Below are 27,914 nucleotides of genomic sequence, written 5' to 3'. Positions count from 1 at the left end.
TTGCATACACCTTTTGAAGAGTGTTTGTGGTTCTTGTATTATGAACGTATTTCCTGTCCAGCTTCTGATAGATGATACTTGACACAAGTAATTATTATACACGGAACAGAAAACTGTACACATAACTACAGAGGAAAGTTTGGAACATGATCAAAGTAGCTTTCATAGAAATGAACTTTCCCAAGATTTACTTGGGCCTGGGGAGGGAGGCTAAAATGTAACACACAGTTGTTGCTATTTTGGTCTATGAAATTCCTTTACTATTTCATTTCAAAGTATTAAGAAAAATACCACCAAATAAAACACTGTGTAAGTCAGAAAGACAAATATTGTATATTAATGCATGGGTATGGAATCTAGAAAATGTTACTGATGAACCTATTTGTAAGGCAGAGATGGAGATGCAGACATAGAGAACAGGCTACAGACTTGTGGACACAGTGGGGGAAGAGAGGGTGGGACCAACTGAGAATAGCATGGAGACATATAAATGAGCGTTATGTAAAATCAGAGCAAGTGGGAATTTGCTCTGTGACACAGGGAGCTCAACCTAGTGCTCTGTGACAACCTGGAGGGGTGGATGGGCAGGGAGAAGGGAGGGAGTTTCAGCAGGAAGGGGATATAGGTGTACCTGTGGCTGAGTCATGCTGATGTATGGCAGAAACCAACACAAGATTGTAAAGTAATTGTTCTCCAATAAAAAAAAAAGAAACATGATGTGGTAAACACAGAATTAAAGGCTATTGAGAAAGACAGACCAGATTGCCTTTTTATTATAGAAAAACATTTACTATGTTAACATTTTCACTGCTATGACAACATCTGAATAAGATTTAAATAAACCCCTTAGACTGACCTTCACATAGCAACATTACAGGAGACAAAATTTACTTTTTTTAAGAAAGATACTAAAAAGTGAAACTTTAATGCTACATTCTTTAATATCCATAAAAATTTCAACTCAAGTTTAAATACTTTTTGCTTTATTAAGGAAAGTATAAAATATTCAATTCTACATTTTAAACACTATTATTTTAAGATTCAGATATCTCTTCATACAGCCAGCATGTTTCCAATACTTGCACAGTACCTTAAATAACTGTAACTCTGAAAAATCTTGAACTCTGAAAAATAAACACAAAAAAACACATATTAATGTAGTGTGCCACCCTAACAGGGCAAGGTGATCCTTGACTCCCCTCGTGATTAGTGAGGCTGAGCATCTTTAACTTGTTGGACATTTGTGTGTCTTTGCAGAAATGTCCATTCAAGTCCTTTGTGCATGTTCTAATCAGGTTGTTTACGTTCAGTTTTAGGAGTTCTTTATGTTATAGATATTATTCCCTTATGTGGTTTTCTCCATTGTTTATTCATATGGCTCCGTACTGCATATTTGCGTCCAGGGGAATTACTGGATCAAGGAGTGTATGGGGAATTCCCTGTTTGTTCAATGGTTAGGACTCAGTGCTATCACTGCTGGGGACCGGGTTCAATCCTCTCAGGGAACTAAGATCCCACAACCTGCAAAGCATAGCCAAAAACCAAAATAAAACAAAAAGGTATGTGAAGTCGCTCAGTCGTGTCCAACTCTTTGTGACCCCATGGACTGTGTAGCCTACCAGGCTCCTCTGTCCATGGGATTTTCCAGGCAATAGTACTGGAGTGGATTGCCATTTCCTTCTCCAGCAGATCTTCCCGACCCAGGGATGGAACCCAGGTCTCCCGCGTTGTATACAGACACTTTACCGTCTGAGCCACCAGGGAAGTCCATAAAAAGGTATATACACTTACAATTAATACACTGCCACCTAATTGCTCAGGTGTAAGAGGTTACACTAATTTACACCTCCACCAATTCCATTATATTCCATTATATGCTTAATGATCTCTCCAGACAATTTAAAAGATTTTTCCCACTTTTGAATTAATAATTCTAAGATATATTAACTAGAATTTAGGGAACAGATAAAGAATAGAGGCATGGGGCATATGTGGTTCTGTCCAACTCTTTGTAACCTCATGGACTGTGTACCCTGCCAGGCTCCTCTGTCCATGGAATTCTCCAGGCAAGAATAATGGAGCGGGTAGCCAGGCCCTTCTCCAGGTATCTTCCCAACCCAGGAATCAAACCTGGATCTCCCATAATGCAGGTAGATTCTTTACCATCTGAGCCGCAGGGAAGCTCAAAAGTTTCATGGAATTCTCCAGGCAAGAATATTAGAGTGTGTATCTGTTCCCTTTTCCAGGGGATCTTCTCGATCTAGGAATTGAACCTGGGTCTCCTGCACTGCAGGGAGATTCTTTATCATAGGCCCCAAATAAAGAATAAGACCTGACTTATTATGTTAATGGCTCTTAGAGATAATGCTGACTGTAATAAACACACTAACAAAACCTAGCTAAGGAAAACAGGCATTTGAAAGTCCATGAGTTTTTCAAATTTTACCTTTTGTAGTAGGCTGGTACCACTTTTCTACACAGACATTAATGATAAAACTTCCTGGGTTTTCCTTGGGGTCTTCCCCATTTGTTTTCTGTTTCTTTTTTCAGTTTATTTGCTTTGTATCTCTCAGCCATTGAGACAAGATCCTCTGGGACACTCTGAAGCCAATAAATGTCTTATTAGGATTGAGATGATTCCTTTAACATATCAGCTTTTCTATAACATGCTAAAATGCCTCCAAATAGTCAAAGAATTTCCACAATTGATTGCAGATACCTTCCAAACAGAATGGAATGTGTTCCTCTGCATAGTCAGCACTGAATTTTCAAGGTATAACAACCAGTCTGGTGGTAAAACCCCCTGTCAGTCAGTACACAGCCTTCCTGCTCACATGGCCCTTCAGCTGCTTCCCAGTGCCTTTATCTGGTGCCATTTTCTCCTCTTGAGGCCTGAGGACGTGCCCTGCTTCCTCTACACTCTCCAACCTCCACCCACGGGGCTTTTCTTCAGCAGCGTTCAGTGACACTCCTCCACATTAGAACAGGTTCCCCAGTTATACATTATATTATATCATCATATTATATTATAGCACCTCATCTTTGCCATGTTACAACCCTCAAAACACACATAATTATTTGCTTAATATCTGTATTCCCTGACAGGCTGTAAGGCCCAGTACTTAGAATAAACCTTGAAAATAAACTTAAGAAAATAGAGTTGCATATTCTCACCTGATTTGCTCTTTCCAGAATATTAATTAATTCACCAGCAATCTTCCAATCATTTCTAGTGATAAGGGTAATAGATACCCCGGTCCTCCTTCAAGCGGGGGAAGAAGTTAATGTAATTTGATTTATAATTTATATTAATGATTCAGCTAGCAAAACTGAATAAAAGTATAGCAAAACATCAGTTCTTTCACAAGCCCAACTATGTAGGATGCAGTAAGATTTAGCCATTCAGACAAAGAAGATGTAGTACATATATACAATGGAATACTATTAGCCATAAAAAAGAATGAAATAATACCACTTGCAGCAACATGGATGGACCTAGAAATTATCACAATAAGTGAAGTAAATCAGACAGAGAAACACAAATATCATATGGTATTATTTATACGTGGAGTCGAAAATATGATACAAATGAACCTATCTCTGAAACAGAAATAGAATCACAAACATACAGAACAGACTCATGGTTGCCAAGAGGGATGGATTTAGGGGAGAAATGGAGTGGGAGGTTGGGGATAGCAGTGGAAGCTTTCATACATAGGATGGCTAACAGCTAGTTCCTACTGTATACAGCACAAAGAACTATTAATATATTCAAAATCCTGTGATAAACCATAGTGGAAAAGAATATTAAAAAATGTATATATATGTATCACTGAATCACTTTGCTGTACACCAGTAATTAACATAACATTGTAAATCAACCATACTTCAGTTTAAAAAAAAAACATTTAGGCACTGAAATAGCAATTTGGGATCTAATCTGCAGCTGATCAAACAGCACATCACAGGGGTTTTATGACTCTGCTCAAAGAGAGAAAGCAAAAGTCTTCTTTTTCAAGGTAAGGACAGTCTGTGAGAAGAATGAGGGGTCTCCCCGGGGTTGGTGGGCAGGCTCCACAGACTTACCCTGCTCTCCCGGTACGTCCCACTCTGTGGACATATTCTTCGATGTTTCGGGGAAAATCATAATTATAGACATGCGTTACATCATGGACATCAAGACCACGAGATGCTAAATCAGTAGCAATCAGTATTCGCACTTTACCTGGAGAGTGAAACCCAAAGAATACAGACACATTCTGAAAGAATACAGACACATTCTGGTACAAACCAACCCAAGACATATCTGTCCCCTATTAGCTAATCGGGTGAAATATTACTGCTTTGAATATTTAAAAAAACTTAAAGACAGTGCATGGGGAGAGGTTACTTAGTCTTTCTTTTTTTTGGCCACAAGGCACGTGGGACCTTAGTTCCCCAACCAGGGATGGAACCTACACCCCCTGTATTGGAAGTTAGAGTCTTAACTAGGCCACCAGGGAAGTCTCTACTTAGTCTTTTTTAACTGCTGGCAATTTACAACAGAATAGATACCACCATCCAAATGGTTCATGAATCATGTCAAAGATATATGCCTTTCAGGTAAATTAAGACAACCATCCCCCACTGCAAATTCTTACCTTGATATCTAGGTTTTAAACACGGGCTGAAGAAAGAGAATCTGATTAACATTTAGAGCTAGTTCTGGGATCTGTTAGCTGAAGGCAAATATTAGACATGGGTTCCATGAAAGGTGCTATCACTCAGGAAGACCAAGCATTGGGCCGTTTTAAACTGCAATACTAACTGTGTAAATGTACCTGTTTTAAAGCTTTTTAATGCTCTCTCTCTATCACTCTGTTCTCTATTGCCATGCAGAGACTCTACTGATATACGCCGGATACCCAGGTCACTTGATAAATGATCAGCCCTAAAACAAAAAATAAAAGTCAGGGGTCTAATTGCTTATTTGAATACCACAATCAATTCATTACTGCTATCTCCCCTGGCAAGAGTCTGAAGTAATAATGTACATATTCTAAGACATACACCCTTCCCTCGTTTGAAATGATTATACAAATAGAAACAATGCTAAAACAAACACATGACTGATGATTTCAATGTAAAAAATATACTCACACAGCTTTCCGGCTGACAAATATTATGACTTTGTCCTTAGGAGACATGCTGTCGATGAAAGCTTGGATATGTGATCTTTTCTCATCTTCTGTGGTGACAATTATATTTTGTGTCACAGTACTTACAGCCTAAAGGATTCACAGATCATAGTACATCAACATTAATAGGTAAACTCCTTAATGGCTCGAAATCCATCTTACTTCTGTCATTGGTTAAATGTTTTAATAATAAACTGCCAGCAGAAAAAATGGCAAGTTCTTCCAAAAATCTCCCGTTCCTACTCAAGGATTTAGAGCTTGGTCTTTGATTTTTACCACTTAGTTACCCAAGATAAGCTCGGAATTTCGAATACTTGTCAATGAGCTGAAAGCAACTGGTTGCTATCATATGAAAAGGAATAACCATGGTTGAGGCCAAGCTTACATTAACCATTGCCATAAATTATGGCTATAGCCTTTACAATGTTCAGCTTATGACACTAAGAGCTTTAATTAAGTATTGTGACAACTTAATACAAAATTTCCAAATATCAGTTACCATTTTTCTACCCCCAAGATGAAATAGATTCTAAAGTCTTTATCCTGTTTTTTGTGAAATCTCATAAAATGAGCCTAGGCAACAACTTGTTATTAATTACCACTGATTTAAGTAAAAGGTCAATTTTCATTAATAATTAGTTAAAAGGCCAATTTCAATTATGAAGTGAAAGGCCAATGAACTTTATAATGGCAAAACAGTTACAAAATTAATAAGATATAAATAGTAATTAAAAATAAGCTTACGACTAGATCCAAAGTACCAACATACACAATCATGGGCTCTTTCAAATAAGATTGTGCGAGTCTACGAACAGCATATGGCCATGTTGCACTAGAGATAAAATGTAATACAAAAATGTTAAAATGTTTATTAGGAATCAAACATTACTAAGTTTCCCTAAGAATGCTATGAACCAAATTACCCAGGAAAGACAAACAGTACTTTTTAATGAGGCTGACTTCACAGAAAATATATGCTTCATAATGAACTGCTCAAAGAAGCTACTAAATTAAATCTTCAAATAAGTTTAATAGGTTTATAAACAAAAGGTGAAGGAGAGGTATACCTTTCCCATCTATAGGGAGCTAAAATGAATGCAGGTGTTAGATTAGTTTTTTCTTGGCCTTTAAAAATGGTAAAAAATAAAAGTAAAAGCCCAGCGTTTTTCATACACTGTGTGTGTGTGTGTGCATGCTCAGTCGTGTCTGACTCTTTGCAACTCAGTGGATTGTAGCCCGCCAGCCTCTTCTGTCCATGGGATTTTCCAGGCAAAAATGCTGGAGTGGGTTGCCATTACCTACTCCAGGGTATCTTTCCAACCTAGGAATCAAACTTGAGTCTCTTGCATCTTCTACATTGGCAGGCAGATTCTTCACCGCTGCACCACCTGGGAGCCCTTTCATACATTGTCGGCAGACAAAACCAAGAGCTTGAGCCAAATAAAAACATTTTAACTGTAATGATGATTGGATATGTAAATTCAGATGTTTCTTCAGTCATATGTTATGAAAACAACCACCTTCTGTACTTCCATACTAATTAACAAGGTTTACTTAGGAAACAAAATGAATAAATTTACTGTATTTCCCCAGTTATATACTCTTCCTTGCTTCAGTTTTATCTTGGCTAAAAAGTGTTCTGTGATCAAATATTCACCTCTAAGGACAGATGGTTACTTTTTCCAATCTTAGACCCCCTATAGAACAGTTTCTCCAGGATGTTTTCATAAAAATCTTATTTTTAATTCAGGAAACCCAATAGTCATTGTTAAACTGTTGCACTGAGTTGCTATACTAAGTGATAACATATCTTTCACCAACAGATCTCAAAATACTTTTAAGTAAGACCATTCCCATAGAAAAGAAATGCAAAAAAGCAAAATGGCTGTCTGGGGAGGCCTTACAAATAGCTGTGAAAAGAAGAGAAGCGAAAAGCAAAGGAGAAAAGGAAAGATATAAGCATCTGAATGCAGAGTTCCAAAGAATAGCAAGGAGAGATAAGAAAGCCTTCCTCAGCTATCAATGCAAAGAAATAGAGGAAAACAACAGAATGAGAAAGACTAGGGATCTCTTCAAGAAAATCAGAGATACCAAAGGAACATTTCATGCAAAGATGAGCTTGATAAAGGACAGAAATGGTATGGACCTAACAGAAGCAGAAGATGTTAAGAAGAGATGGCAAGAATACACAGAAGAACTGTACAAAAAAGAGCTTCATGACCCAGATAATCACGATGGTGTTATCACTGACCTAGAGCCAGACATCCTGGAATGTGAAGTCAAGTGGGCCTTAGAAAGCATCACTATGAACAAAGCTAGTGGAGGTGATGGAATTCCAGTTGAGCTATTCCAAATCCTGAAGGATGATGCTGTGAAAGTGCTGCACTCAATATGCCAGCAAATTTGGAAAACTCAGCAGTGGCCACAGGACTGGAAAAGGTCAGTTTTCATTCCAATCCCAAAGAAAGGCAATGCCAAAAAATGCTCAAACTACCGCACAATTGCACTCATCTCACACACTAGTAAAGTCATGCTCAAAATTCTCCAAGCCAGGCTTCAGCAATATGTGAACCGTGAACTTCCTGATGTGCAAGCTGGTTTTAGAAAAGGCAGAGGAACCAGAGATCAAATTGCCAACATCCGCTGGATCATCGAAAAAGCAAGAGAGTTCCAGAAAAACATCTATTTCTGCTTTATTGACTATGCCAAAGCCTTTGACTGTGTGGATCACAATAAACTGTGGAAAATTCTGAGAGATGGGAATACCAGACCACCTGATCTGCCTCTTGAGAAATTTGTATGCAGGTCAGGAAGTAACAGTTAGAACTGGACATGGAACAACAGACTGGTTCCAAATAGGAGTTCGTCAAGGCTGTATATTGTCACCCTGCTTATTTAACTTCTATGCAGAGTACATCATGAGACACGCTGGACTGGAAGAAACACAAGCTGGAATCAAGATTGCCGGGAGAAATATCAATAACCTCAGATATGCAGATGACACCACCCTTATGGCAGAAAGTGAAGAGGAACTCAAAAGCCTCTTGATGAAAGTGAAAGTGGAGAGTGAAAAAGTTGGCTTAAAGCTCAACATTCAGAAAATGAAGATCATGGCATCCGGTCCCACCACTTCATGGGAAATAGATGGAGAAACAGTGTCAGACTTTATTTTTCTGGGCTCCAAAATCACTGCAGATGGTGACTGCAGCCATGAAATTAAAAGACGCTTACTCCTTGGAAGGAAAGTTATGACCAACCTAGATAGCATATTCAAAAGCAGAGACATTACTTTGCCAACAAAGGTTCGTCTAGTCAAGGCTATGGTTTTTCCTGTGGTCATGTATGGATGTGAGAGTTGGACTGTGAAGAAGGCTGAGTGCCGAAGAATTGATGCTTTTGAACTATGGTGTTGGAGAAGACTCTTGAGAGTCCCTTGGACTGCAAGGAGATCCAACCAGTCCATTCTGAAGGAGATCAGCCCTGGGATTTCTTTGGAAGGAATGATGCTAAAGCTGAAACTCCAGTACTTTGGCCACCTCATGTGAAGAGTTGACTCACTGGCAAAGACTCTGATGCTGGGAGAGATTGGGGGCAGGAGGAGAAGGGGACGACAGAGGATGAGATGGCTGGATGGCATCACTGACTCAATGGACGTGAGTCTGAGTGAACTCCGGGAGTTGGTGATGGACAGGAGGCCTGGCGTGCTGCGATTCATGGGGTTGCAAAGAGTCGGACACGACTGAGCGACTGAACTGATCTGAAGGCTCTAAAATCAAATGAATTCTGTTCCACTGGTTCTACTTTGCAGACTGGCAAATTAAACATATACCTACCTTGTCATAACTGTCTGCCTGTCTGGACGTACATCTAATAAAATCTTCATTATCTGGGGTTCAAATCCCATATCCAGCATTTTGTCAGCTTCATCTAATACCTGCATTAGAAAGGGCCAGATTAGGGGAATTTCCTGGTGGACCAGTGGTTAAGACTCCGCGCTTTCACTGCCGAGGATGTGGGTTCAATACCTGGTAGTGGAACTAAGATCCTGCAAGCCACACAGCAAAGCCAAAAAAGGGCTAGATTAGATGTGGACGGTAGCTAACATATATGTTCTTTCCCTATGAATATTAAGATAACTTTCTCATTTCCTCCACTACCTAAACTATATGTACTTGAACACCATTGATTTGTTTGACAACCAATAAGTTTCTAAATATATTCAATGAAAATATAATTTAAATGTCTAAAGTAGTCATGTGGAATTCTTTTGTACTTATCTGCATTTTCTAACATTTATAAAATATTAAAATGGAATTATCTTTAAAATGTATATTTTAACAAACTAGAGGGAATGAGAAGCATTCCTAGGATTTAAAACTATTATGAAATGGACAGCCATTCTAAAAGGTTTGATGAGAGCTAAGTTCTTCCTCCCAGGGCCCCAAACCCCTGCTCCAAGATTACCAGGTAGGTTATGCTTTTCAGGTACACAAAGTTATTCATCTGTAGATCATGGAGTCTTCCGGGAGTGGCGATGATAATGTCTGCACCTTTTGATAAGTCTTTTATTTGTCCATCTCTATTGCCACCACCATATATACAAACACTTAAAAAAAAATACAGAGGTTCATGTTCAGGTGGGGAATACGCCTTCACAATTCAAAATCCCAACGAACCTAAGCCCATTTGAGGTATAAAATTTAAAAAAGTATATAAATCAAAAGTATCAGGCTAAGTATAGTCCTGGCCCCTTTCTGAGAACGATCCATAGCTATCAACCCACACTGATGTGTCCTACAAGGTCCATGTTCGAATCCTCATTACCTGACCCCAACACCCCAGCTACAGTCAATTTGAATGAAAGGTAATCAATGCCTGGCCACATACTGAGCCAATCGGCGTCTCATTATGTGTGAAAACAATGAGGAGGATGTCTAAAGCTACAGAGGATTAAAATGCTGGTGCAGGGATGGCCAAAGAAAGCAACTCACCTTTTAAGACCTCTGTATGAGTATTCAGAGCACTCGGCATCCACTTGCAGAGCCAACTCGCGAGTTGGGGTGAGGACTAACATACCAGGCCCGTTCCTGGCTCTTTGGAGAAAAAGCACATCAGTATCCATCTCAGGCACACAGGACCTTCATCCAGTGCCTTCAAAATCAGCAGCAATGAACATCTAAGTCATCAACATGCACCTCTCATAAAAAGCGGAGAAATAAAAAGAAAAACAGCCTGACCAAAGAATCCTAGAGCCCAGACACGAGCCTTCTCATGGAACACAGCCAGTGCTTTTCTGTGTCAGACATTCTCAGAGGACTGTACTGAACTCGGTCATTTGAATAACTTGTTTCCAACATCTCACTGTGAAGACTTGTGGCAGATATTACCTGCTGCTTCCTGAAAATGTTTCATCCATTTATATCCACCAACACCACAGAAAGTGATTTTTCCCTGAGATGAGGCACTCCCCTTAGACCAGTGCAATCAAACATTGCATTTTTTGGAATTCTTATCTACTAAACCCCTAAAGAATACCCAGATGTAGAAATTCTTACACAGGTTGGGAGTCAATATGAATAAATCCAGGCATTAAGTAGGACAATGTCTTCCCTGTTCCAGTCTGGGCTACTCCTATCAGATCTATTCCTTGTAGGATGATTGGCCACGCCTGTGACTAGAACAGAATGATATATATTAAAATAAAAAGTGCATTTCTTTCTGTCAAGTATTCCTCCTCTCCCAGCCCCAAACTTCTCAACATTTTGAGTGCTAGGCAGTGGTGGGTGTGCTGGGAGGATGCTTATAAGAGACAGCTGTTCCTGGTGTTATAAGTTCAAATGACCAGAAATTGGCAGGGGGAGGAGGGGGGAGCCAGTGAAATGTTAGAATTAAAGAAAGCATACCTGAATTGGTGTTGGCTTTTGAAAACCTGCCTTTTGAATATTTCTCATAACTTCAGGGTAACAGTGAAATGCATCCTCAAAATTACAAGTAGGGTTAGGAAGAGGACGTTTCTCACCATCTTTCAGGTCATCGCAAATTATATTATAATTTTCCTTCCTTTAAGAAAATAGAACAAGGATTAAGGATTAGTGGCTTTGATCACTTTACTCCCCAAGCAAGAAAATTTTTCCAACATTAAGGGCATATCTAGGAATTCAACAGCAACTGATTGAAATCAGACTGTTGGTTAAATTATAGTCAAAAAGTAATACGAAATAGAAGCTAGTTCATCTTTTTTTTTTTACCAGAACAGTTCCAGAGAAGAAAAATAATTACACTGTATGCATGAAAGCCAATGAAAATTTCATGAAAAGGTTGAGAATAGAACCTGAAAATTATATGCTTCATGAATCAAAGTCAGATTTGGCAAACACCTGAGGGCTTATAACATTTCACACACATTTCCTTAATTAATCCTCAGCAATCCTTTGAAGTGGGAATTACTCTCATCGGACAGATGGTCTTTAGTTATGGTCTGTCCATGGTCAGAGCCCTACCTCAATCCTAGAATAACTGCTCTGTCTGCTATACCATACTATCTTAGTTTTATAAAATATATTAATAGGAAAAATGTTACCATTAGGAGTTTTAGTTCCATATAATAAGGATTTAAAAGTAAGAAATTATTCTACTATTCAGATATCAGATCAATTTCTTATGATTCTTAACAGTTGTAGGAAGAATTCTATAAAATTACTGCCAAATACGACAGAAACTAACCATGTCTCTCTTTAAATTTAAACATTAAAATTCAGTTCCTCAATTATATGGGCTATATTTTAAGTGTTTAATAACCATATATGGATAGTAACTACTCTAGACACAAATACAGCCCATTTTCCCTCTTTGCCAAAAGTTGTACTGATCAGCAATCCCTAATATATGATTTCAGATGCAACCAAGTTTTCTTTTGAATATGGAAGCTAAAGTTTCAAATGCAATCATATAAAGTCTTTCCTGAGTGAGCTAATTTACTAGCCTAATTCTGCAAATACTCACTAAAAAGTATTAAAACTAACCCACCTCCAATTGTCTACTTGTTCTTGTGACATTGAACTTGTTTTTTCTGACTCTATGTAAAAGTTTTTCTTAACCGGAGGCAAACCTGGGGAAAAAAACAAAATTTAAACTTCAATGAATAATGAGAATTCACATTTTACTGTCATTTATTCAAAGCAATAGAAATCAAACTAAAATATATATCAAGGTCGCCTTGCAGACATGGGGATTTTAGACAGTTGTTCTATACTCTAGGAGATCTCCATTTTTGGTTTGTCTTTCAATTACATTTTTCACCCAAGAACAAGATCTTGAATAATTAAATACAAAATAAAATAAACCATGCTTCATAAGACACTCAGTCATCACAACTGACGAATCTTTTCTCATAGCAGACTAACTTTCTTTGCTTTGAAGATCCATCCCATTAGTGTTAAGGAATAAAATATTTACCCTTATTCTATTCTCTGAAGCTACTTTGTTTTCTTTTTTAAATGCTCATCAGGACTCCACCAACTTAAATCCTTTCTCTGTCCCCTATCTCTGCCCCAAATCTTCTAACACTTGCGTTGTGATGGCATTGGACAGGCTGACCACCGTAGTCACATAGTAATGGTCACTGCTTAACTTTAAATAAATGGTGTTGTTTTTCTGTCTCATTCTGATCAAATGAAGCTTGAATTTACTCTGAAATTCAATGAATAATATGGAACATTATATTTAATTCCAAGTGAGAATTTAAAAAATCTGTTTCCTCAAGAACTGTATATACTTATTAAATGTTTCCTCCCTTTTATTTTGCCCTTCTTGGTTAAGAAACTCCAAGATCAACTTTTGCTCAGTCACAGCAAAATGTTAACTTACAGTTGGCAGGTTTACTCACTTCATTTCCCTTTTGTCCCAATTTTCTAATTTTATTAAACTTGTGCAGTGAATTGTCTCAAAGAAGATGAGATATCAAATTTTAACCTCCCATTTATAACATAAACCACAACACAGACATAGAAACTATCATGCCCTAGGCACTACTTATAGCATTTCAAATTATACTGTCATTTTGCATATAGATTTCATTACTAAGAGCAACACTTTTTTACAGAGGCTGCTGCTGCTAAGTCACTTCAGTCGTGTCCGATTCTGCGTGACCCCACAGATGGCAGCCCACCAGGCTCCTCTGTTCCTGGGATTCTCCAGGCAAGAACATTGGAGTGGGTTGCCATTTCCTTCTCCAATGCATGAAAGTGAAAAGTGAAAGTCAAGTCGCTCAGTCATGTCCGACTCTTCGTGACCCCATGGACTGCAGCCCACGAGGCTCCTCCATCCATGGGATTTTCCAGGCAAGAGTACTGGAATGGGTTGCCATTGCCTTCGCCATTTACAGAGGCTAAAAACCTCAATTAAGAGGAACAACAATATACTATAGAAAAATGCTGGGATCCAGCACTAACCTTCCCACTTTTTCTCATTCCATTTCAAAATGTTTTCTCGGAATTTATCCCAATCAATCAATTTCTGCTCTCCTGAAACATCCTTCATTGCATCTTTTCCATCTGAAAGTTGGACAGCAGCAACACCTGTTAAAAAATTCCACATCAGTTTCCAAACAAACCTTCCCAATATAAAATCCCAAGCCATTTTACAATTTTCTGTTTTATTTTATTTTATTTTATTTTATTTTCAATTTTCTGTTTTAATAACCCAACAATAATAATGCCTGAAACATAAAATTTAGGAATTTGGTACAACAGTGCCATGACAATTCTGGTCATGGTTTGTCAGTTAGTTACTTCAGATTTCTGAAAGGCAAAAAAAAAAAATAAAAATAAAATAAATACTGGAGAAGTTAAAAAGCATGAGAGCCTAGTGTTTGCTAATAAATCACACATCACTAAATCTTTATAATAATCCTGTGTGGCAGATGCTACCCCTGGTAAACAGAGGAAATAGTATCCTAGAGGCTTTTTGGAGGTACTTTCCCAAGAAACACCAAGATGCAAGGTTGCTAGGTGAACACAAGGCTCTCCTGAAAATGGCTTAATAATGGCTTTCTCTCTAGTCCAAGTATATTTGAGATTTTTAAAAATATCAAATACTTAAGCAGTTTTCAAAGTTAGTCACATTCCAGGGAAATAACCATAGACAGAAGGCTAGGACTAACCCTTGCTCTACTATCAACAGTGAAGTATATTAAAAGGTTATTCTGTTTTACTCCAAAGTAAAACTGCTAGACTTAACCACAGATATTAAGTGTTTCAGTTTGAGGAAAAGTATTCTGGATTTCATAGAAAAAAATTCCTTCTATAACACACTAGATTTAACGATGGCAAGCCAAAGCTTTGTTATCAGGAAAAACAGCTATAATATGGCTTATGACACTGAATAAAACATTTAAAATTTTACAGGGCTCTAGGGGGCAAAACAGACTTACCAAGTTTGGATTCTGTTTTGTATTCTTCTTGTTTTTTAACAAGATCATCTATCACTGTTTTTGCTTTGCTCTGCATTGCCTTGGTGCCAAAGATTCTTACTTCTGCTTCAGGATACCCTCTTATTATCTAGATTCAAGAGGGAAGGCAGGTGAGACGAGTTCCCTTACCATTCCTCCAGCACTCAGCCTCATGTAGTATAAAAATGTAAAGGAAATACAGGATTGCCTTCAATCACCATCTAAGACATAATGAATGGACTACAGCTTAGATGAGTTCTTAAAAAGAAGTATGAAAAACTTTGTCAACTTATCCCACCATATGTTAATAACAGGACAGAAATTAGAGTTAGGAATGACCGTAAGTCACCATCTTTAATGACTTAAGAACATAGAAATTTTACCTGTATTTTTGTGTATGTTGAGCTCTGGATCTCTTTTATATTTGACCCACCACGACCTGTTTTTAAAATAAAAGAATTTTTAAAAAATGAAATGAATTACAGGGAACCTACTACCTACTCTGCCTAAAGAACCTTCTCCAGTTCTTCCCAAATCGTCCAAACAAAGGCTCCCAAGTTTCAGTAATCACGTTCAGTTTGTTAAAAGGGAAGCAGAAGCTTTTTATTCCAAATTGTGTGGGTGACAGGAGGCCCCTTTCCCTAGACACAAAGAATTCATCATCAGTCCAAGCAAAGACTAACTGGATAAAAGAATGTGGATAAATTGGAACCCTTACACAAAACTCTCAACCAAAAAATTCCAATTAAAAATGTTCAAAGGTCTTGAATAGACCCTTCTTTGAAGATTTATGACCAATGCATGTATATAAAAAATGATGAAATCATTGGATATGCAAATCAAAACCACAATGACGTATCACCTGTTAGAACGGCTCATCAAAAAGACAAGGGTTAACAAGTTGGTGAGGACGTGGAGAATGGGAACCCTTGTGCACTGTGGCTAGGAATGGAAATTGATGCAGCCACTATGGAAACAGCATGCAGATTCCTTTAAAAACTAAAAATAGAACTACCTGTGATCCAGCAATCCCACTTCTGGGAATTTAATACACAAGCATTGAGGGACTTCCCTGGTGGTCCAGTGGCTAAGAATCCACCTGCCAATGCAGGGAACACGGGTTCCATCCCTGGTCAGGGAAAATCCCTTAAGCCTCAGAGCAAGTAATAAGCCAATACACCACAACTACTGAAGCCCGATACTCTAGAGAAGCCTGCAACAAGCCAAGAGGAGCCCTCACTCTCCACAACTAGAGGAAGTCCACACACAATCAAAACTAAATTAATTAAATACATTTTTTAAATCCTTTTTAAAAAAGAATCAAAACTAGGATCTCAGGATGATAGCTGCATTCCCATATTCATTTCAGCATTATTCACAATAGCTCAGAGGTGGAAATAGCCTAAGGATCTGTGAACAGATGCCTGGATGAAGAAAATGTGGTGTATGCATACAATGCAAGTTTTCAGCCTTAAAAGGAAATCCTGCCATTTGTGACAACAGATAAACCTTGAGAGTTAAATGAGTCAATAACAACAACAACAAAAGACCCTGCATATTCCACTTCTACGAGGTGTCTTATGTAATCAAACTTACAGTAACAAAGTAGAATGGCAATTGCCGGAGGGATGGGGGTAGGGGGGGATGATGGGGAAACAGGTGAATGGGGAAATGAATTTTTGATAGGGAGATTCAGTCATGCAAAATGAAAACCTTCTATAGATCTACTACAAAAATTGTTCTCACAGTCAACAATACTGTATGTTGTTTACCACAATTCTTAAAAAGGGGGGAAAACCTTAATTCCAATCATTTCTAAATGCTTTTCAAAAATGGATTTGTAAGACTCAATATATATGAAGAAAAATAACCCTGTTTTTCAGCAGATAAATCATATTCAAGTTAATACCCTACACCTTCTTATCTAAATTGGCTGTCTCATTTGTTGTTCACCGCGGGGTAAGCTGCCAAAGATCTGACCTTTTTCCCCAAAGATTTCATAAGCCTAAGAGTTGGCTCTCCTAAATTACAGTCTCTATTACAGTCTCTATAAACTATCACCTAACCTGCCTCTTGAGAAATCTGTATGCAGGTCAGGAAGCAACAGTTAGAACTGAACATGGAAAAACAGACTCCTTTTCCAAATAGGGAAAAGAGTATGTCAAGGCTATATATTGTCACCCTGCTTATTTAACTTATATGCAGAGTACATCATGAGAAACGTTGGGCTAGACGAAACACAAGCTGGCATCAAGACGGCCAGGAGAAATATCAATAACCTTAGATATGCATATGACACCACCCTTATGGCAGAAAGCAAAGAAGAACTAAAGAGCTTCTTGACGAAAGTCAAAGAGGAGAGTGAAAAAGTTGGCTTAAAGCTCAGCATTCAGAAAATGAAGATCATGGCATCTGGTCCCATCACTTCATGGCAAATAGATGGGGAAACAGTAGAAACAGTGACAGACTTTATTTTAGGAGGCTCCAAAATCATTGCAGATGGTGACTGCAGCAATGAAATTAAAAGACGCTTGCTCCTTGGAAGAAAAGTTATGACCAATGGCACCCCACTCCAGTACTCTTGCCTGGAAAATCCCATGGACGGAGGAGCCTGGTAGGGTGTAGTCCATGGGGTCGCTAAAAGTCGGACAGGACTGAACGACTTCACTTTCACTTTTCACTTTCATGCATTGGAGAAGGAAATGGCAGCCCACCCCAGTGTTCTTGCCTGGAGAATCCCAGGGACGGGGGAGCCTGGTGGGCTGCCGCCTCTGGGGTCGCGCTGAGTCAGACACGACTGAGGTGACTTGGCAGCAGCAGCAGATAGCATATTACAAAGCAGAGACATTACTTTGCCAACAAAAGTACATCTTGTCAAGGCTATGGTTTTTCCAGTAGTCATGTACGGATGTGAGGGTTGGACTATAAACAAAGCTTAGCACCCAAGAATTGATGCTTTTGAACTGTGGTATTGGAGGAGACTCTTGAGAGTCCCTTGGACAGCAAGGAGATCCAACCAGTCCATTCTAAAGGAGATCAGTCCTGAGTGTTCTGAAGTTGAAACTCCAATACTTTGGCTACCTGATGCGAATAAGTGACTCATTTGAAAAGATCCTGATGCTGGGAAAGACTAAAGGCAGGAGGAGAAGGGGATGACAGAGGACGTGATGGTTGGATGGCATCGCTGACTCCATGGACATGAGTTGGGTAAACTCTGGGTGTTGGTGATGGACAGGGAGGCCTGGCGTGCTGCAGTCCATAGGGTCGCAAAGAGTCGGACACGATTGAGAGACTGAACTGACTGACTGAACTGATCAACTATCAGTTGCATTCAACGCCATCATTTTAGTAGCAAAGTACGTCAGAAACCTCGGGGTGGGGCGGGGGAGGGGACAAGCCTCCTCGCGGGCAGCTGACTGGAGGCGAGGTGGGCGGGGCGGGAGTGATGTAGGCCCCGCCCCGCACCTTCTAGCGCCCCACTGCGCTCTCACCGATCACGGCGCCCACGCAGTCGTTCTTCAGCTTGAAGGAGAGCGGCGGTTCTCGAATACCCGCGCCCTCAGGCTGCTGGAGGCCGAAGGAGCCCCTCTGGCCTCCACCCGCGCAGGTCCTCTGGCCTCTTCCACTGCCTTGGCTCTGCTCCTCCGCCGGGCTCGTATCCGGAGCCCGAGGCAGCGCCTCATCCCGCCGGGAAGCAGCAACCCAGGAGGAGGCGTTGGCGCCGGTTTCCAGCCGAGACATGGCTCCGCGAACAAGATCCGGCCCTGCACCCTCGGAGTGCCGTCGAAGGCTGGTCCTAAGGGGCCGCCACGCAGCCGCGGCTCGGACCCTCGCGCGCCGGAGCCCCGCCCCGGCCGCCTCCCATTGGCGGATGCCACGTCCTGAGCGGGGCCGGACCAATGGCCTCCCACCGTTCTGCGCCCCCGCCAATCCGCGAGCGCCGACATGAGTCCATGCGCCCGCCTCGGGTGCCTTGGGCCTTCCGCGCTCGCATGAGGCCTGGCCACCGCGAGGACCCGCGTCTCAGTGATGCAGACGCAACAGTCATGTTCACAGTGTTTGTTGTTTTTGAAAGCATAATGCGCAAGTGTTTATTTTAATTATCCCTATTTGAATGGTTTTATTTTTGGAGAACAGCAAGACATTTTGGACTCTTTACATTCTTTAAAGACTTCCACAGGTTTTGGCAAACACACGTGATCCTCCCACGTGATCCTTCAGAGTAGTTCTAGGTGTGTCCGTGGACTCAGAATCAACCTACCTCACCAGCGCTTTAAGGCGTATTTAAGGTGGAAGCCATAGCACACTGCAACTTGGCCTAAACTGATGGAGCAAAGGTCCAGGGGGTCGCCAGCTTCTTCAAAGTGGTTGAAGCCTTGCATCAGGCATGCGAGACACTGGCAGTGCTGCAGTCCAGAGATGTGCCCAGTCTCATGGGTTAAAGTCATACAGACTTAATGAAGATAGTCTGACTTATTCATATTATTCCTTTATTATCTTTTTTTCTTCTTTATTATCTTTTTAAAGTCAATGGAATCTGTAGCGATGTCTCATCTTCAACCCATTTATGATATTGGTAATTTGTATCTTCTCTTTTTCTTAGTTTAACCTGGCAAGAGGTTTACGATTTTTTATTCCCCAAAGAACCATTGGTTTTCTCTTTTGATTTCCTGCTTTCAATTTGATTTTTACTCTTTTATTATTTCTTTTATTTTGCTTACTTTGGATTTAATTTGCTCCTCTTTTTCTAACTTCGTAACGTGCAGACTTAGATGACTGATTCTAGACCTTTCTTTTCTAATATATGAACTTAAGGTTATATATTTCTATCTAAGCAGTTTTCACTGTATCCGACAAATGTTGAGTTGTGTTTTCATTTTTGTTTAGTTCAAGCTGTTGTTACCATCAGGACTTCCTTGGTGGTCAAGTGATTAAGACTGCACTTTAGTGCAGGGGCCCAGGTTCTGTCCTTGGTTGGGGAAGTTCCTCAATGCCTCTGGATACAGGAAAAACAAACAATAAAAGCCAAAAACTATTGTTCTGAAACCAAACTTGAGTCCACTCACCTGCCACACACCAAAGCCAACCTACTGACCCTAGGTTATGGTGAAGAAAATTAGTGTTTATTTGTGGGGCTCCAAGTAATAGAGAGGAAATGAACCCTGAATACACTTTGGAAGGACTGATGCTGAAGCTGAAGCTTCAATACTTTGGCCACCTGATGTAAACTGCTGTCTCATTGGAAAAGACCACAATGCTAGGAAAGATGGAGGGCAGAAGAAGAGGGTGACAGAGGATGAAATGGTTGGATGGCATAACTGATAGGATGGACATGAGTTTGGGCAAACTCCAAGATATGATGAAGGACAGGGAAGCCTGCATGCTGCAGTCTATGCAGTTATGAAGAGTTGGACATGACTTGGTGACTGAACAACAAGAAGTAAGGAGAATAGGCAGCTCATGCTTAAAAGGCCTGAACTCCCTGATGACTTTCAGGGCAGAGTTTTTAAAGGCAGTATTTGGAGTGAAAGCTGAGGCTTGTGGAATTTCTCACTGGTTGGTGGTGATGTAACAGGGTGTTTTGGGAATCTTAGTCATAAACTTTTGGTTCCAGCCGGTCTGGGATCTACACATATTCAGCATATTGTCACCATCCTCCACCTGGGTATCTTGGTTTCTGCATAACCCTCAACGATATGTTTCAGACTGTTACCTATCTCTCTCTTTTTTTTTTTTTTTTTACCTATATCTCTTGAAGAGGAACTGGAACTATTTTATGGCTGACAAACTATTCAGGCTATCTTGCTTACCTGCTGGTTCTGGTCTTAACCAAAGTCCTGGTTCCTCCTCAAGGAACAAAACAATACGCCTTTGAGTTCTTACGGAGAGACTCAAGCCCCACCCGGGTGGAGAATGGTAAATTGCAGATGAACAGAAGATTCCTAGAGTACAACACTGATAGAGTACAACCACCAACCAATCAGAAGAAAGTCATACACCCTGCAGTCCTCACTCCAAATTTTGTTTTTAAAATCTTTCCCCCAAACCGTAGGGGAAGTTTGGGTAATTTGAGCCCAAGCTACCCATTCTCCATGCTTGGCCCCTGCAATAATTTTTCTTTGTTCCAAAGAGATATTTTGGTTGTTTGGCCACAGTGTGCTAGGGCACACAAACTTAGGTTGAGCAACCTAGGTATGTCTTTGTATTCAAATAGGCTTCTTATAGACAACATACTGTTGGGTCTTGTTTCTTGATCCATTCTGACAATCTCTGACTAAACTGACCACTTTAACATTAAAGTGATTACTGAAATCGTTGGTTAATATCTGCCATATTTGTTACTATTTTCTATTTATTGCTGAGCTTGGTTACAGCTCAGGAGTTTTATTTGGTAAACAAAGGATAGTACACCCCCAAAGCATGAAGTGGGCCAACCCTGAAGGAGCAGCCTTAACCTGTCTAGGCTCCCTCTTTTTATACTTTTTGCCTCCTGCCCTGCAAGCCTGCCATATGCAAATTAGGGCATCATCATCAATCAGGATGATAGAGTAGAAGTGGGTGTGTTTGTTTCACCCAAGTTTCCCACTCCTGTCTGGGGAGTTTTCCTTCACTTCCTTTTTGCAGGCTTTTCTCCTTTCTTCATTTTGGACTCCTTTCTCTATTCTACCTACCTAACATTGCTGTTGTCCTTTATTCTTGTTTTTGAACTTTCATTCTTTTCAACATTTTGTGGTTTTAGTTGTGCAAATTAATTTTATTTTCTCTCCTATCTTAGTTGAACAATTATTTAGCTTATTTTTAATTGAGTTGTTTTATTATTGCAGTCCATGGGGTTGCAAAGAGTCGCACACAAGTTGGCGACTGACTGAACAAAAACAAGTTTATTGAGTTTTAACCATTCATTGTCTAGTTTGTATACAAATCCATTATTAGAAATGTGTGTTGCAAATAGTTTATCCAAGTCTGTGGCTTGTTTTTTTTTTTTCTTTAAACAGTGTCTTTCACAATTAAGTTGTGTTTTTGTTTTTTTTAGTGTTTTTGTTTTTTTTCCTGCACTGTGAGGCTTGTGTGATCTTAGTTCCTGACCAGGGATCGAACCTGGGCCTGGCAGTGAAAGTGCTAAGTCCTAACCACTGAGCTGTGAGGAAATTCCCAGAAATTTTTATTAATTTTTATTATTTGACTTTCTGAAGAATTTTCTTCACTTTGTTCTGCCATATAAAGGTGACATCTACAAACATTTAAAGAAGAAATTGTACTAGTGATCTAAAATCTCTGCAGAAAACAGAAGCAGGGAGGATAGTTCCTAATTGAGATGAAAATTACCCTTACACCAATATGAACACTAAAGTTGAATGGGTTTTGAGTGGTAATGATGTGCAGATGTGGGTTCATCATAGTAACAAATGCACCCATATGGTGAAGGATGCTAATGGGGAGGGAGGTTCTGAGGGAGGGGTGGAGGGTTGCTGCTAAGTGGCTTCAGTCTTGTCCAACTCCTAGCGACCTCACGGACTGCAGCCTACCAGGCTCCTCCGTCCATGGGATTTGCCAGGCAAGAGTACTGGAGTGGGTTGCCATTGCCTTCTCCAAAGGGGTGGAGAGTTAATGAGATGTGTATGGGAAGCCTCTAAACTTTCTGCTCCATTTTGCTGTGCACTTAAAATTACTCTTTTAGGTCTATTTTAAGTGGAGCTTTGTGTCTGTCCAGCTTCCCTTTTTTTGTTTTGTTTTGAATTATCTAGTTCCTTCCCCTTGGGTGTTTGATTAGGAAAATTAACATTCTGATACTTTTTTTTCACTTGGTGAGAGATGGTGAAGAAAGGGACATCTAAGATACTAATTCCAGATAATATAAATCCTTGTACTTTTCTTATATTTGCATTTTAAATTATTCATAAAATACAGCAAAATGCATCCCCACCCTATCTGTGACACTAAGCCTTTTGTAATAACCAACCAGGAATTAGAAGGGCCAACCAGTCCATTCTAAAGGAGATCAGCCCTGGGATTTCTTTGGAAGGAATGATGCTAAAGCTGAAACTCCAGTACTCTGGCCATCTCATGTGAAGAGCTGACTCATTGGAAAAGACTCTGATGCTGGGAGGGATTGGGGGCAGGAGGAGAAGGGGACGACAGAGGATGAGATGGCTGGATGGCATCACTGACTCAATGGACGTGAGTCTGAGTGAACTCCGGGAGTTGGTGATGGACAGGGAGGCCTGGCATGCTGCAATTCATGGGGTCGCAAAGAGTCGGACACGACTGAGCGACTGATCTGATCTGATCACTTAAGCAAGTAAAAAATCGGTATGATTATGGGGATTTAAGGTGAGGTCTATCACATACTTGCCCCCTCTAGCATGGATGGAAAAGGAACAAAAGCATGAGTTCAAGCATGACTTAGACCTGAAAGGCCCTGGAGGCTGCACTTTCTGCAGACAGAAATGTGTGTACTGGCTCACATATTGACATGGGGTATGATAGGTGACATTGACTTCCAGCTCTGGAGTGGGGCAGGGACTTGTCCTGCTCCAAAGGCAGGTGCTGAACTAGCACAGGTCTGCCAAAGTCATACCTGGGCCCTTCTCCACTGCCAAATGCTCAAGCTTCCCAAGTCCAAGGCTGAGAAGCTGCGTGGTGGCCCAGCTGCCAGGGTGGGGCTGGAGGTCACCTCTGTATCAGTCCCAGGACCCAGCAGGTTGAGGAGCCTCTCTCCTACAAGGGAACTCAAATACTTCCTAGTCTCTTCAACACAGGGATGAACAATTGTACTCAAATTTTGGCACACATCAAGGTAAGAACTCAGTGGGAACTGTGATTTTGGAAAACAGACCCTGCAGGGCTTAATTTGTCACCTGGACCAGGGAGAATCACACTGTCTCAGAGAGAGTCCCTACCACCAGCTGGGTTCTTCTCATTTAGTTCTTAGAAGGCTCCTGTGAGGCGGGTGTGCATGTCTCCATTTCACAGATAAAGAAACTGAAACTGGGGGGCATTGTACTTGAGGCCCAGGGGGAGGTGAGGCCCAAACCAGGTGTTTCTGCAGTGCCATTTTCCTGGCTCAGTTGGTAAAGAGTCTGCCTGCAATGCTGGAGACCTGGATTCAATCCCTGGGTCAGGAAGATCCCCTGGAGAAGGAAATGGCAACCCATTCCAGTATTCTTGCCTGGAGACTTCCATGGACAGAGGATCCTGGCAGGCTACGGTCCATGGGGTCACAAAGAGTCGGACTTGACTGAGCAACTTACACTTCTATTTTGCCTCTCAGGACCTGTGGGAGCATGATTCCAGCTTCAAACTGCAATTGCTATACAAAGAAAAAAACTATCGTCCCCCTCAGGACATTTAAATGTAGTTTTAAGGTCATTATAGAATTAGTGTGTTCATTACATATGATTTCAAAAAATAAAAAATGTAACCAAGAGATAAATGTATTCCTTCCAAATTTTTTACCAGGCAAACTTAACAGAAATTCTGGAAACTGGAAACCATATTCATAACATGCAAAGAAGTTTTATGTGTGTAGATAATGGTAATAGCTGGAATTTATTGATCATTTGTTATTTGCTTGGCACAATTAAGGGCTTTAAATGCATGAATTCATTTAATCATCACAACTCTAAGATGGAAGGACTTTTATCACCACCACCCCCATTTACTGATGACAACTGAAAAACAGAGAGGTTAGACATCTTGCCCAAGGTTGCACCCAGCTAGCTGGAGTCAGGGATTGTACCACGAAGGGTGAATGGAAGTGGAGTAGGCTCCAGGATTCAGAGCAACTAGTCATTGTTGTCTGCAGAATGTCACAGGCAGTCTAAGTGTGCAAGTACATCGTCGTGCATAGTGGAAATTATCTGTTGAACTAGGAAAATACTGTGAGCTGGAAATTGTGCTGAGTTCTCCGCATACAATGTTTATTTAATCTCCTAAACACTCCTACAAGTATCACCATTTTTACTGTCCACATCTTACAGAGGAGGAAGTCGAGGAACAGAGAAGTTACAAACACATCTCCAATTCACAAATTCAATAAGCGGCAAGGGTAGCGCTGAAATGCACATTTTTCTATTCCTTCCATAAACATTTCATGCCAGGAATGTAGTAGGCATACCTAGAGGTAGAAGACTTGGTCTCAGTTCTCAGTGACCTACAGCCTATCTGAGCAAACAAAAGCAGATCCAATTGTCTTTTGATCCCTTAGTCCCCAGAGGCTCCTGAGGACTGAGTTGGAAAGCCCGGGGCAGCACGGACAGGGGCGGGCGGGGCCAGGGCGGAGCAGTCCTCCCGGAACATTTGGGTACCACGTACTGGGGCTCGTCCGCTCGCAACAGGCACACCCTTGAGAATCCCGGCCCCCTGGCACCAGGTCTGGCCTGATACTAGGTTACTGGGGTGGCCCAAGCCCTGCGCCAAAAACCCCAGGCCCCCCCCGCCCCACCCGGGGGCTTCGCGGATTCCGACGGGCTGTGGTATCCACCGTCCACCAGGACACTGCGGGGGCCTCGTCCCCAGAGGAGGAGTATTTATCTGTATTCATGTGTCAGGCACACATCGACCTGGGCCTCCTTCTGGTTCCAAGGAGAACACTTGTAAACCAAGTGGTCTTCGATCTGCCCATGGAACAGATGGAAGAGATCCTAGGTGAGTTCTAGGCGGGCACGCTCCACCCGGCCCTCTCGGGCAAGCTTCTCCACCTCCCGCGCTCCCGGCCGCGGGTACAGTCGTTTACCCGCGCCCAGAGCAGTCCGGCCTGCTCCCTCCCCGCTGGGCTCACAACCCAGGCGCCAAATCCTGCACTTCAAGCAACTGACCGAGATCCCGCTGCAAATGCAGACTCTGGACCCCATGGGCCTGGCCGGGATCTCGATTTTCCTGCCGCCCTAGCGACAAGTTCAGTCCACTGTCCTTGGCAGAAGGAGGCAACTGCTCCTCGCCGGAACGTGGGAAAGGGCTGCGTGCTTCAGGCCTCTGGGCAAGTTCGAGGACGAGGACAGGTAGGGTGGAGACAAACTGGGGCTGTGGCCTGGGATGGCAGCCCTATTCGCCTTTCCGCGAGGTGTTGGGAGCTTTCCAGGGTTCCCTCACTCCACCCTGCGCGCTCTGCCAGGGGGAAACACTTCTACAAAGCCCCTGAAGACCTCGCGCGAGCTAAGATGGAAGAGGGGAAGTCGGTGTGTCCCTTTGCCCCGCTCCCACCCTCCTGTGTGTGCTCACCCAGACGCGTCTGCTTCCTTGCGACCCCATGGACTGTATGTAGCCCGCCAGTCTTTTCTGTCCAGGCAAGAACACGGGAGTGGGTTATGCCATTTCCTCCTCTACGGGATCTTCCAGGGATTGAGCCCGCATCTCTTACGTCTCCTGCATCATCGGCAGGCGGATTCTTCACCACTGCTGCTACCTGGGCAGCCCCTTACAAGAGATTGCAGACATTTAAGGGAACGATTTGTCTGCCTTGTTTTCACCTGAGCCTGGTGTCCCAGTTGCTCCCACCCTCCCTCCTCTAGAAGAGCAGTGGAGGGTTAAACCGTTCACCTGGTGGGAAGGAGGCGGAGAAGGCCCGTTGGCCGCGTCTGATCCTCCCAGATCCTCTGTGGTCTGTGTGGTTCTCCAGGCTCTTTTGGTTCACGTCCAGTTTTCCGGCCCTTGGGCTATGCTGATAGAATCCCATGCCTGTGAGGCGGCTCGGTTTAAAGAGAGTCCTGGACTACTTCGGGCAAGCCTGGGCTCCTGGGAGCCGAGGCGGGTCGCCAGGGCCCGCCAAGTCGTAGTTCCCAAATGGCGTTTCCGTCTATAGTTAAGCTGGAGAAATTCCCGATCGTGATGTGGGAGCGGCCCAGGTTCAGCGGAAGCCGTCACGAGCCTCCAACGGGTCTCAACTTGGACGTTCCCTGCAATGGTCGCGTGCCCCAGGGAGGCCTCAAGGCCCCGGGTTGCCCACTGGCCACTGTTGAGGGGGGAGGTTAAACATAGCCTCATTCCAAGGCTAGGAGTGGCACTCCGCTCCGCCGCTCTTTGATCTTGTGACCGGTGTGTAAAATGAGGAACCCGTTTTTAAAGCCGGGTCATGATGCTGCTGCTGCTAAGTCACCTCAGTCGTGTCCGACTCTGTGCGACTCCACAGACGGCATGATGACTCCAGGCCAAGTCTACCTCTTCTCTCCTACTCTTGACCCCAACCTCTAGGGAAACCACTTTCCCTCCAGCCCGTCAGCACAGAAGCGCCCTTTTTAAACTCTCAGATCAGCGGGGAGTCCTAAGTGAATTGATTTGCACTAAGAAACAATGAAACCCAAAGCAAAGCGGGGACCTGCGAGCACTTGTTTCCGACTTACTGTGGGCCCGTACGGCCGTATTTGGGACTTGTAGCCCGCAGCCAGGCTCGCCCCGCAAAGGGCCGGAGGCTTGGAGGGTGCCTCGGCAACAGGGTTCCGTTTCCTCCCAGTCTCGAGGGCTTTCCTAGCCTCCTCCGGTCTGAGCTGCCCGCACAGGATAGAAAAGCAGCCAAATTAGAATCTGAAGCACGTGATATGAAGTTTAAAACAGGCATGCGACCTCCACATCCCACAGCCCTAAAAAAAGGCCAGGAGGCCCCAGTTCCTCCCGCAGGCGGAACTCTGTCCACACGCGGGATGTACGGATGGACGCTAAATGGTTCTCCCGGAGAGTCTCGGTTCTCAGAGGCGCAGAAGTCAGCTTCAGGGGCTTTTTTCCCTTGGAAAAAAGGAGACGGGCAAATTTCCCTTCCCACACAGACTTACGCAGAGGCCTGCCCCCCACCCACCCCAAGCCTCTCTCCTGCGTCCTGGCTGCGTCGATACCACTCGACCAACACCTGGATAATCCATTGTGTCCTCGAAGCACCTTGGATCTCTCTAGATGAGTGCTGAACCAGCGCTCCGTTTGGGGGAGGAGGCCCCACCCGGGCCTGAGGGAGGAGGAGGGATGGTCAGGTCTGGAGAGCTGGGCTCCGGTGCTTGCGAGGCCAGGAGGCAGGAGGCAGCAGCGCTTGGAGGATGTCCCAGCGGCTGTGGTCGGCGGGTGGGGCGGGGATACGGGGAGGGAGGGAAGTACCCCGGGCTACATGCATCTTGAATAGGCAATAGGAGTTTTGACCTGCTCCTGCTCTTAAGTGAAAGAGGTTGTAATACTCCCAGTACTCATGGCTAGCTGTTGGCATCTGGCTCTGCGGGAAGTTAGAGATGGTGATAATGAAGTTGTGGAGGTGAGTAGATGGTAATCAGCTGAGCAAAACAAGGTTCTGACGGAATTGCTGCCAGAATGAT

The 27,914-nt window shown here is 42.4% G+C and overlaps 1 protein-coding gene across 4 annotated transcripts; it reads right to left on the bottom strand.

Moving 5' to 3' along the window:
• Positions 1–747: 747 nt before the first annotated feature.
• Positions 748–27,353, bottom strand: DDX43 (DEAD-box helicase 43). Of its 4 annotated transcripts, none has more exons than XM_061427200.1 (17): positions 26,164–27,353; positions 15,009–15,064; positions 14,608–14,734; positions 13,628–13,753; positions 12,204–12,285; positions 11,081–11,237; positions 10,733–10,851; positions 10,169–10,270; positions 9,642–9,783; positions 9,011–9,111; positions 5,922–6,009; positions 5,140–5,267; positions 4,821–4,930; positions 4,087–4,225; positions 3,175–3,262; positions 2,447–2,601; positions 748–1,124 (listed from the first exon to the last, which is right to left on the bottom strand). In XM_061427200.1, exons 1-16 carry the CDS (start codon positions 26,297–26,299, stop codon positions 2,485–2,487), a joined length of 1,818 nt encoding a protein of 605 aa, XP_061283184.1. In that variant the 5' UTR covers positions 26,300–27,353; the 3' UTR covers positions 748–1,124; positions 2,447–2,484. The 4 variants fall into 4 exon arrangements, with proteins under 4 accessions (XP_061283184.1, XP_061283181.1, XP_061283182.1 ...); XM_061427197.1 differs by lacking the exon at positions 26,164–27,353 and adding an exon at positions 18,117–18,527; XM_061427198.1 differs by lacking the exon at positions 26,164–27,353 and adding an exon at positions 18,117–18,527 and having other exon boundaries at positions 13,628–13,729.
• Positions 27,354–27,914: the final 561 nt, after the last annotated feature.

Source organism: Bos javanicus, chromosome 9, assembly GCF_032452875.1.
Source record: "Bos javanicus breed banteng chromosome 9, ARS-OSU_banteng_1.0, whole genome shotgun sequence".
In the NCBI taxonomy this organism is placed as follows: Eukaryota; Metazoa; Chordata; class Mammalia; order Artiodactyla; family Bovidae; genus Bos; species Bos javanicus.
Note: the sequence above shows the minus strand (reverse complement) of the source record. Positions and strands in the feature narration are given on the sequence as shown.